The sequence below is a fragment of the Zeugodacus cucurbitae genome, chromosome 4, assembly GCF_028554725.1.
Source record: "Zeugodacus cucurbitae isolate PBARC_wt_2022May chromosome 4, idZeuCucr1.2, whole genome shotgun sequence".
In the NCBI taxonomy this organism is placed as follows: Eukaryota; Metazoa; Arthropoda; class Insecta; order Diptera; family Tephritidae; genus Zeugodacus; species Zeugodacus cucurbitae.
The window spans coordinates 64,148,189-64,160,592 of record NC_071669.1 but is presented as its reverse complement, the minus strand read 5'-3'; the positions used below and the strand labels follow the sequence as shown (position 1 = coordinate 64,160,592).

Below are 12,404 nucleotides of genomic sequence, written 5' to 3'. Positions count from 1 at the left end.
TGTCGTTTTTTTAAATCAAAATTGACAATTTTCAAACAATCAAAAAGATCGTAGGTCATTGTGCAATAAATATATTAAATAATACTCAGTTTCAATTTAAAGTCGATAGGTCAATTTCACTGTTGAGTTATTATATCAGCCATTTCGAAAAATGTCGTTTAGAGTTTCGACTACAGCGGGTTATACATACCTACGGGCGGACGCTCTTTAAAACGCTGTCATTCAAAAACTATTCAAGATACGACCTTCCCGCTTTCACAGGATATTTTTGAAATAAACTAACGAATAAGCAAAAAATAAAAAATAATAGATTTTTAGAAGTGTCAGGGAAAATTGGTGCTCTATACGTTTTACTGTAGGTTTTTATAGAACATTCAAGTTTGTGGCTCAATATGGAAATATTCTCCATAATTAATCTACATATATATTATTCATATGATTATTAGGGGTGTGACGTCACTGAAGCCGAGGTTATGTAAATGTATATAATAGCTATTTCCATATTTATCTCAATAAATTCTTAAGAAAAAACATAATATTAAACAATATTTCATTATTCCAACGAAATTATTAAATGGTTGACAGAAAATGTTGCCTACATTTTGGCATGTAAGAGTTATGAGAAAGTTGGAATATAAAGACAGGCTGCAATATTTTAATATAAGATAATAAAATATATTAGTCCACATGTAACTTGAACTGTATTTGATTAAGATATAACCAACATAAACCAAATTATTAGAAATGAGAGAGGAATAGAAAAAATATTGCCTACATTTCGGGGTGTAGATTTAAGAGAATGATTGAAATGTAAGGAATATAATATATTATTTTAGTAGGTATATATTCAAGTGAATTATCGTATTTAATGAATAGTATATACTCTGGAGAGAAGCATTACCATGAATCTGAGAAAAATTTTCAATATTTCTTCTTCAGACACCCTACCAATTTATATATAATAATAAATATATATAAAAACAGAATCGCTGCCTATCACTTCAGCAAACAACAAAATGTACTTAAATCGTACATATTTCAAATTATTCAACAAATTTGTGGCAATGACATGCCATGGATACCAGAATATGTATGTGTGTGCGACCAGCTATCAAGCAAAGTGTGATTGTGTTGGTGTTGAAATAATGTGTGAAGTTGTCAGCGACACCAAACAAGCGTCATGCACAGAGCGCAAAAACACCAATGATAGGTACTTAAAAACAGTTACGCACAGTTACTCAAAACCAAAAGTGAAAAGTTCAACAGTGACAGCAACAGAAACAACAAAAACAAAAACAACAATGTTGATTGCAACAAAAGCGTTTGACATAAATATGCAAAAGAAGAGCATATAAAGCAAAAATGAATGCAACCAACATAGGCGGTAGTTAAACATTGAAGCTGTTACATACAGACACAAATATACATATATACAAATTCATATGTATGAATGCATGCATACAAGCGCATGCAAATGCCATAAAATTGATGAAAAGTGTTTTAAATGGATTTTCAGATGCGGCATTTGTAAACATTGCCAACCATTTCCATCTATATATGTGTGCGTGTGCGCCTGCGTATGCGTAACAATTGCTTTTGGAGTGCCTGCAATGTCACTCGCACACACCGATACACTCACGCAGGCAAACAAATTTGCCCGAAAGTTGCAACTTTCACTCTGCCACAAGACAAAAGTGCCGTTGCATGTAAAATACAATAAAAACAGACACAACAACAACAACAAAAACTTTTGGCATCACTTGTAACTAACAAGTGCCCAGAGATTGCATAGGCCCTCGAGCCATTCGCTTGCAAAATTTGTCTGTTTGCCTGATTGTTCTGAGCCTCGAAAACTTATCCGCTCAGCCAAAAATTAGTGTGGCAGCCGAAGCAGCCGAGCGGAGGAGCCTCTGAGAAGTGTAATAAAATTCTGCATATTTACTTGTTGTTGTTGTTGTTATTGTTGTTGTACGCTTACGCAATATGTTTCGGTTGAATTGGTTCTTTCTTGCTTGCAACACTTGCAAGTGATGGCTTTGTGTTCCGTTACGCCTGCTTTGTTGCAACAATTTGGATATTGTTGCAGTTTCAAGTGTTTTTATTGTTGTTGTTATTGTCGCTGTCATGTTGCAAGCAAAATTAACATATCCCCTAATGCCGGTTTAGCAATTACTGTGACAAGTGGCAGGCTGGTAAGGAAGTGTAAGACGGTAATGGAGCGGGGTGGAAGGCGGTGGGCCTTGCGCATACACACATATACAGTTATGGGTGTGGATGTTGCTTGCATTTCTGATTTGAGTTAAATTTAAGTGTTTTATTGGTGGAGGCTGTCTTATTAATTTTATTGTGTTCAATAATTAAATCACATTTAATATCCAAAGGTAATTAAATCACTGCTTATATTTCTATGTTTATATTCATCATCATCATCTTCGAATTACTAATCACCTTTTGAATTTTAAATTGACATATTTTGCACTCAGATAATACAAATGTGCGACTTTAAGAGTGTTAAATCATCAAAACGCAGTGTCAACTATGCCAAATGTTTCTCAATACACGAGAACAGTTATAAGTATTCCATTTTAGATTTGGACTGCAAAATCTGAAGTGTTTTTATCGACAACTTAATCAAGTTATTTTTATTTCCGTCAGAAATATTTTTTCATTCACAAAACGTTCAGGAATCGAACAAGTGTGCAAGAAGGGGAGCTTGAATAAATTTACTGCAAACAAGTAAGGAAGGGCTAAGTTCGGGTGTAACCGAACATTTTATACTCTCGCAATTTATTTATTTAACTTTATTTATATTATATAATACACAATTTGACCCACATATTCGTCATATATATTGTATAAAGTCCACTGAAAGTTGGAAACCATAATATTAGGTTAGAAGCACCGAGGTCCTCGTGTTCGATATATGGGGCCTTAAAACCTATGGTCCGATTTCGGCGATTTTAAGAATGGGGCTGCCACGCTATTAACATAGTATTTGTGCAAAGTTCTGCACCGATATCTTCACTAGTGCCTACTTTATATATTGTAATGTAAATGATTCAGATCGTCTTCAAAGTTCTGGTATATAGGAAGTAGGCGTGGTTGTGAAGCGATTTGGCCTATTTTCACAACATATCATTGGGATGTAAAGAGTAGTTCCTGAGATATGGTTTTTGACTCATAAGTGGGCGACGCCACGCCCATTTTCCATTTTGTAAAAAAATCTGAGTGCAGCTTTCATCTACTATTATTTCTGTGAAATTTAGTGTTTCTGACGTTTTTCGTTAATGAGTTAACCCACTTTTAGTAATTTTCAATCTGACTTTTGTATGGGAGGTGGGCGTGGTTATGATCCGATTTCTTTCATTTTTGGACTGCATTAGGAAGTGGCTAAAAAAACGACTGCAGAAAGTTTGGTTTATATAGCTCTATTGGTTTGCGAGATATGTACAAAAAACTTAGTAGGGGGCGGGCCACGCCCACTTCCACAAAAAATTACATTCAAATATGCCCCTTCATAGTGCGATCCTTCATACCAAATTTTATTTCCATAGCTTTATTTATGGCGTAGTTATGGCACTTTATGTGTTTTCGGTTTTCGCCATTTTGTGGGCGTGGCAGTGGTCCGATTTTGCTCATTTTCGAAAGCAACCTTCCTATGGTGCCAAGAAATAAGTGTGCCAAGTTTCATCAAGATATCTTAATTTTTACTCAAGCTACAGCTTGCACAGACGGACGGACGGACGGACAGACAGACATTGGGATTTGAACTCCACTCTTCACCCTGATCACTTTGGTATATATAACCCTATATCTAACTCGTTTAGTTTTGGGTGTTACAAACAACCGTTATGTGAACAAAACTATAATACTCTCTTTAGCAACATTTGTTGCGAGAGTATAAATATGCTGTATAATAATATGCTGAAGTCCTAGTCGGAAGCAACGTATAGAGACAGGATGAACCAGGCCAGGAATAAAGAAAACCAGGTCTTTTGCTTACTTTGAGCCGGTTATGTGGCGAAAAAATGAGACTTCGTCACATAGTACTATATTGCTTATGGAAAATACACCAAATCGATGGATTGGGTAGAAAAATAATCAAATAAATATTGTTTCAAGTATTGCTTGGCACTTTCCTGAGCGTTGGCGATAAAATGCAGTAGAGTTCAATTTAAGCACTTTGACGAAGAGTTCATAGAAAACGTTTGTCAACTCTTTCAAAAAAATAATATAATTGAATAGAACAGTTAAGTATTCATTTTTATCTACTGCACAATATTGATGATCCCGCGAGCTGTGTCAGATACTGTCTAGCTCTTTCTGTGATCGAAACCCACCTTCAATGAACAAACAGTCCAGATAACAGTTTAACTTCAAACCTGAAGTTTCACTAGATAAAATCTACATGTTTCCATTTTCCAGGAGAGCCTTATTAGCCGCACATTTACTGACAATCAAGAAAATATCATTTATATTCATAATGGAAAAATTTATGATTAAAGTCAAGTACTTCAATGATGATTTGGCAAAAGTAATGGAGTAATTTGTTTGCCAAGTACGCTAGGCATTGACTTCAACTACATATTTGATAAACTTTTAAAGGTTTATTTTCTCAACAGACAATTTTAATATGATTATTAGATATTGAATTAAGGCGAGCTTCATGGTAATTTTAGTTTCATTTCGAGGAAGTAAAAGAGTTCCTGATCATATAAGAGATTTCAAATTTCCAAAAGTTCAATTTCCAAATTATTTTTATTATGTTGAATTCAGTCCCTGAAGTACGATAACATTTTCAGCTTATTTTGCCTACTTCGGCTGTAACAGAAGCTGAGATTAGACGTGTTTTTATGAGAAGCTCACACATTGTTGCATGTTCGTGAATTCTTGGTCGAAAATAATACTGTAATGATGTCCTAGCCTCCAAATTGCCAGACATGGCTCCATGTGACTTCTTTCTATTTCAATAGATAAAGAAAACCTAAAAGGGCCGTCGTTTTACAAACATACAAGAAATCACTGAGAAAGATAAAGGCTACCCCAAATAACAGTTTGAGAAGTATATCGATGATTGGAAAAGCGGTGACATAAGTGCGTAATATCAAATACAAACTAATTCGAAGGCGATAACTATAGTTTAGAGGAATGAAGTGGGTTATACATTATATTTTTAAAGTGGGTTACACATCCTTTAACCCGATATGCTTTGCACTATCAGCTTCTAGATACTAAGGTTCCCTATAAAGGCGAATATATTGAAATATTCATCTAGAGATTTACATTTCAAATGCCCTTTCTATGTAATCTATGTAATAAGCTCAAAATTAATCGATTGAATTGGTCATACTGGTGTTAATCGAACTTTATCTTAGCTAGACTATGGATTGTATTTATAAATGGTGAAAAATCAAAAAATCATTCATGTATTGCAACAATTTATTTCCTTGCCTTAAATATACCGTAGTCTTCCCCTCAGTAGAGCCTTTTCTGGCCTACTAGTTTAAAGATCGATCATTTCAAAAACAAAATAGACAAATTTGCAAATAATTATTCGCATTGTATTTCTCATATGAAAAACTTACAGATAAACCAACTCTTTCACATTAGTAGGAACAACTGCCTGATGTCCTTTCATATGTCAAAGTCAGAATATTTTCTTTGCCACGCACTTGCATGTCGAAGCCACGCCAAAGTATTGTCCATTTGCCGGCCTAACTGCCTTGGTTTTGCTGTTAACCAGCTCAGCTGTCATATGCGGTCCCTTCAAACTCCTTTATCCTCGCTCCCCCGCTCAACTCTCAAACTCAAAGCACTGCCTGTGCTACAACTTGCACAGACAGTGTCATGCCATTTTCTCACTTGCAGTTGCAAGTGATCACACACACACAAGCATGCATAGCGGTTGCATATGTTTGCCTCAAACAACAATCACCCGGTCTAATATAATTGCCCATACCCCGTTTCTCTATCGTCACTCATCCATCTCATCTGGCACGAATGTGTTTATCTGTCTAAATATATTTGTGTACGTTGTCTGCATCCAAACTGTCCCCCGGGGTAGGTAAATTTGATTTATGACTTATTATGCGTCTTATGTCCCTTTCATAATTTAATTATACGCACTGGCAATGGCGACAATGCCAACACAAACAACAACAAACGAAGAATGCGGCAAAATGCTCGATGTTGGCTGGCATGTTGTTGTTATTGTTGCTTGTGTTCGGTGTGTGGCATAGCTATTTATAGTCACCAAATTGCATTCTGACATGCAATGTTGCAACTTTTGCAGACGATTCCTGCGACGCATATGTGGGTATATATGGCCTCTATGGACTGTAAAAGTCAGCTTTTTTGACTTTCGCTCAGTAACAATTCGCAAACGTTTGCATTCTGTGTTAACTGCAGTCGGCGCATAACGGTATTAAACACAAACACACTCACCAACATTACAACAACAACAACAACGAGCAGTGTGTGCGTAGAATTGCCGAGTCGGCATTTGAAGGTCGCTCTGCTGAAGTCGCTTACGCACCAAATGCAATTTAAAACATGCGAACATTTTGTTTAGCAATTACGACAACAAAAACAACAGCAACAACAACAGCAGCAAATGAGTGAAACTGGCAGCAATGTTGCATGCAACAAATGTGCGATTGTTCAAGCATTACAAGCGTTGCAATTGCATTTGTTGTGGCATGAAGCAAGCAACTGCAACAACAACAACAACAATAAAAAATATAACGGTAATGCAACATCACAACAACAACAACATTGCTGGAAATTGCACATTTTGTAATTAAAATCTGTTTTAGTTGTTGCTCGTTAATGTTCTTTGCTGCCACATTGTGTGGCAATACGCTGTGGACTTGCCACAATGTCACTCATGCATGTAACTGTATTGTGGAGTATGAGTAGGAGAAATTTCGATATGTGTGAGTTGGAAATTGCATGAAATTAAATGCGTTGCATGAAGATCTAATGAATTATTGAGTAATTGTCGCTTGCAACATTAGCTGCATAGTTGGGTTTCCCTCACCCACTTCGTATTAAACAATTGCTATTGCTAATTGCTAATAGTAAACCTGCCAGTGACAAGGTGACCGGCTAATTTGATGCATTTGAAAGCTTAAATGAGCTGGAGACAGTTGTCGCAAGGCGTGACATTTGATCGGTAGTGCAATGTTTTGAGGTTATAAGGAGTGCTTTTAGGTTAGGTTAGTTCGTTTCACATAACCTATATATGTATATATAATATATATATTTTAATATATTTTTCTTTCAAGTCGAAGTGTGCAACATATGCAGTTATATTGGCTAAATCATAAATTTCTGTAATTCTTCCTTTCACATTCGAAGTACCGTTATGCTATTTTTTCATACACCTAACGATAGATTTTTTTTAATTTATCAATTAAATTGTGTAAAGCATTTTAATAGTTGGCAACCCTTCTCAAATTTACGTTTAACGGTAACCGCTCTAAAAGCACTTTAGTTTGATACCCTTAATGAAAAAGTTCAATTTTTTCAAATCACAATTTTCTAACAGGTGGCAACTCTATTTACATTTTTTATAATAGAAGCTTTTTCCAAAATTTCAGTTTGATCATAATTTTGTGTGACTTCATCTTCATCTTCATCTTCATCTTTATCATTAAACTGAATTAAGACAGGTGGCAACTTTGTCAAAAAATGCCCATTTGTAGTTATATTAGTTTCTGTACCATATTAATTTTTCTTGCATTTAAAAAACATCACAAATGCAAATAACAGTGGGCGTGGCGGTATAGACTTGTCTTAAGAGATCTCTACTCCATCGGTCTTTAAATGATTCAGATACTCGCATCCCTTCACAACTCCAAAATATTTAACAATTTTAGATATCTGTATTCTACTATATCATTCCCTAACACTTTCCAACGACATACATTAAATATACTTAATTGTCTCATTTTTCTGGAATATTCCATATCGGCATATTTAATAAAATATATGCCATTAAATAGTTGAAATGATTTCCTAAAAAAACCTAAATTTGACACCTACTTTTTTCAGTTAAGCACTAGTTTTTATTGTTATACCACAGTTATCTAATTAAGAGTATGCCAAAAGTATTATACAAAAGTAAGAAACGAGTGCAAAAAATATAGCGTAAACATAAACTTGACTTATGACACAAACAATGTTGAGGGTTTTTACTACTACATACACACACTCTTCAAACCCACTTCGCGATCATATAAAAGCAGCAAGCGGCGATCGAAAAAGTATCATTCAACGATCGAACAATCCATCGCAAGCACAACAACTCAATTCACTTTCAATCAAAAGCAAACAAGCTAACAGTAAATTCATAGAAATGGCTTACAAATTCGTCGTACTCTCCGCACTTTTGGCCGTGGCCAGCGCTGGTGTTTTGCAACCAGTGACCTACGCTCATGTCGCCAATCCCGCTGTGGATGCCGTCGCCTCCAGCCACCAGAATGTCGTGCGCACTTTCGATGGCACCGTCTCGCAGTACTCGAAGACCATCCAGACTCCCTACTCCAGCTCACACAAGTCGGACACACGCGTCAGCAACAATGTCTACCAACCCGCTGTGGCCAAGACTGTCTATGCCGCTCCAGCTCCAGCTGCTGTGTACACTCACTCCGTTCCAGTTGCCAAGACTGTTGCTTATGCCGCTCCAGCTGTGGCCAAGACTGTGACTTATGCTGCTCCAGCTCCAGTGTACCATCATGAAGTGCCCGTTGCCAAGACTGTGACCTATGCCGCTCCAGCTCCAGTGTACCATCATGAAGTGCCCGTTGCCAAGACTGTGACCTATGCTGCCCCCGCTGTGTCCAAGACTGTTGCATATGCCGCTCCTGCTCCAGTTCCAGTATACCATCATGCTGCTCCAGTAGCCACCACCAACTACAACCAGGGATCCGCTGCGACCACTTACACCCACAATGCTCCCGGTGTTTCCGGTTATGGCTCCAGCCAGACCGTTCAGTACTCACCAGCTGAGACTGCCTCTCACATGAGCTTCGATGGTTTCGGTACCCACTGGGGTTGGTAAATAATTTCTTTTGAAATTATATTGACTCATTCTGTTATGCATGATTTACATATACCATATATAGAAGTACATATAATTGTTAAATTTTACTTTTAATTTGTTGAAAATTTGTTGTTGAATAAAATGTTTTGGATTGAAGTTTAAGCAAATAATTGTTGTTTTGTATGAAAATAAGGAACATGGAACCTTAGAATAAAATGTTCAAACTAGAATATCTCAATATGGCCTGACCAACAATGCAAGAAACTTAAAATATCTATCAAATATCTCATATGATATGTAATGTTTTTGCTTCAGAAACCATCGATAAAGCCCCATTTAGTTTCTTGTCCTCTATACCGGATTTTACGATCTCTGTAGTTGCGGCCGGCTTCGTAGTGAATTCGGTTCTTCACTCTAATTAGTCAATATGTTTAATAGTAAGTTGAGTATGTCTTCCCCCTATTCATAATTCAGATCAGGATTCCACACCAGTAATCATTTTTAAAAGCGAGAGAACATAATATCTTCGTATCATCCCAAGTATTCCTTTGTTGCTAATTATTGAATCTTATACGAGTAAAACCAATCGATGACAACTAACCATAGATACAGAATTCCAGGACCTGTTTCGAGGGAGGTGGAAAGTATTAAAATGGATTGTCAGGAGATTTTGAGAGGCATGTGTGGAGTTGGATAGAGTTTCGCAAGAACCCATAAATACATTTAATTATTGGGGCTTAACACAGTCGAGGTTGGATATAAATATATAATTTTACTATACTATGCTAAGTCATTGCTTTTGAGGTCTGGGGGACCGATGTTTAGCTTTATCTACAACGGGTGTTGATGATTCGATTCTACTAGTAATTTGAATGAATTAATTTCAACTGGTACCATTATCTAGATGATGCTCAATTTATATGGAGGTGTTCTGGCATCCTAGAAGTTTCTAAAGCTATATACAGATCTCTAAACTTAAGCAGAAATCTGATAATATGTAATGGACTTTTCATGCAATAAGCGTGTTTTCGTGGGATCAAATTTCTGCAATATACTTGGAAAAGTTATGCGTTTTTTTTTAATTTGTCCCTATTGACATCTTGATTTATCTAAGTCGAATTTAGTATTAGGATTTTCGGTTTGCTGACGAAAAAGCTTTAAGTGGGTCCAGAATCAACCCTTACTTTATAATCTTAACAATTCCGGATAAGTCCCGGTTAAGGTAAAAAAATGTGGAAATTGTAACATTGAACGTCGCCTTGGTCAAGTTTTCAGCCTTTATCGCATCTGATAGTCATAATATCTTGTAATCCACTAAAGTGGTTCTTAGAAAAGTGGCAGTTCAAGTGTCTCTATATTTACCCTTTCCAAGTCGATCGAGTCGGTTCAAAAGTAACAACAATGTATATATAAGGTAATATACGATAGTTTAAATCTTTATATGATGTACCATAAACAAATTTTGGAAGAGTTATGACTCTTAAAGTTAAATCATGTGGTTGGTATTAGTACTGGACGTGGGAATATCTATAAATTCGAAATACGTACTAAACAGGAAGACAAATCAGGCATTCTCTACATAATTTTTTGACTGAAAGTGAAGAAATATTTACCAAATCGAAATCTTAGAGGTCTAGTACTAAAATCGTAGAAATATATATATGTTTTGGGCATTGTTAGCTCTGTTGACATCTTTACCATATAATACTTTTTAGCATGGTATATCATAACCTCATAACCCTCATTGGTTTGGTGTTAGGATTGAACTTATGGTACAACCACAACAATTCAATCATTACATAAATATCAATTAATTTCATTAAATGATACACCATTAGTGTAAACATTAAAACGACAAGGTCATATCCATTAGATAATAGGCCTGTACGTACGCACTGATTTTCGATAACTCGATAAAAAAAGAAAACCAATTCAAAGCAAAAATGCGTGTCACTCCAAGCCGCAGCAAACGGAAGAGATTAAATTTGCAATATTTTTGCTTAACGCTGCATACTTCATCAAATTAAGCCGCGCTCTCGCTAATTCGCGACACCGCAATCATATAAAAGCAACAGATTTTGGTCAAATCAGTATCAGTCTACAAACGATCAAAGCATAACAAGCATTACAGCAAGCACTTCAATATTTTATTTCATTTAAATCACTGCAAATAAACAGGAAATCTACAGAAATGGCTTTCAAATTCATCGTACTCTCCGCACTTTTGGCTGTGGCCAGCGCTGGTGTTTTGCAACCGGTCACCTACGCTCATGTCGCCAATCCCGCTGTGGATGCCGTTGCTTCCAGTCACCAGAATGTCGTGCGCACTTTCGATGGTACCGTCTCGCAGTACTCGAAAACCATCCAGACTCCCTACTCCAGCGTACACAAGTCGGACACACGCGTCAGCAACAACGTCTACCAACCCGCTGTGGCCAAGACTGTCTATGCCGCCCCAGCTCCAGCTGCTGTCTACGCTCATGCCGCTCCAGTTGCTAAGACCGTGACCTACGCTGCTCCTGCACCCGCCGCTGCTTTGTACACACACGCTACTCCCGTTGTAAGCAAGGATGTGTACGCTCCATCTCAACCTCACGCTCTGGTTGCTGCTCCAGCTGTTGCCAAGACTGTCACCTATGCCGCTCCAGCTCCATTGTATCATCATGAAGTGCCCGTAGCTAAGGCTGTAAGCTATGCTGCTCCAGCTCCCGTCTACCACCAAGCTGCTCCTGTTGCAATCCACTACTCTCCAGCTGCGACCGCCTCACACATGAGCTTCGATGGTTTCGGTACCCACTGGGGTTGGTAAATATTTTCTAAACACTTTTTGAGTGTTTCGAAAATGTTATATTCTTCTTAATATGATTGTTATTGTTTTATGTTTGTTTTGTTATTATTTCGAATAAAATATCTTGTTTTGCAAATTAAAATTCACGATTGTATTGATTACTGAAGTTGTTGTTGGAGCTAAGAAGTGGTTGGTTCTCACTATTTAGGATAATTGAGCACTGTTTTCTTTGAACGATTTCGAACGAACTTTTCTCCTTTACTTACAGTGAAACTAGAAACCAAAATGCAGTCATTATAAGCAAAGATTGCCAGATCTTATCATTCAAAACTCAAATTAAAATAAGAAAGGAATCAATATATATGTAAGCTGACCTATATTTTTATTTATCCACAGTCAGCTGATCTAGGAATTCCAATAATGCAACAGGCACTTCAAGAGTATAACCGAATTGAATGTCTCTTCGGGATATTAAATATATGTAGGTATGCTATTGCCTTGACCGTCGTCTGATTGCATTTACCTGGAGAATCCCCGACAAAGAACCACCTAGAGCTTTAAATATTATTC

General features: G+C 36.8%; 2 protein-coding genes across 2 annotated transcripts; both read left to right on the top strand.

The window, feature by feature from the left end:
- The first annotated feature begins 8,260 nt into the window (after positions 1-8,260).
- On the top strand, positions 8,261-9,216 carry LOC105211125 (pupal cuticle protein C1B). The gene has a single exon (XM_011182424.3). The coding sequence runs from the start codon at positions 8,360-8,362 to the stop codon at positions 9,062-9,064; it is 705 nt and encodes a 234-aa protein (XP_011180726.1). The 5' UTR covers positions 8,261-8,359; the 3' UTR covers positions 9,065-9,216.
- A 1,907-nt stretch (positions 9,217-11,123) lies between these two features.
- Positions 11,124-11,976, top strand: LOC105211166 (cuticle protein LPCP-23). The gene has a single exon (XM_029039562.2). The coding sequence runs from the start codon at positions 11,238-11,240 to the stop codon at positions 11,853-11,855; it is 618 nt and encodes a 205-aa protein (XP_028895395.1). The 5' UTR covers positions 11,124-11,237; the 3' UTR covers positions 11,856-11,976.
- Positions 11,977-12,404: the final 428 nt, after the last annotated feature.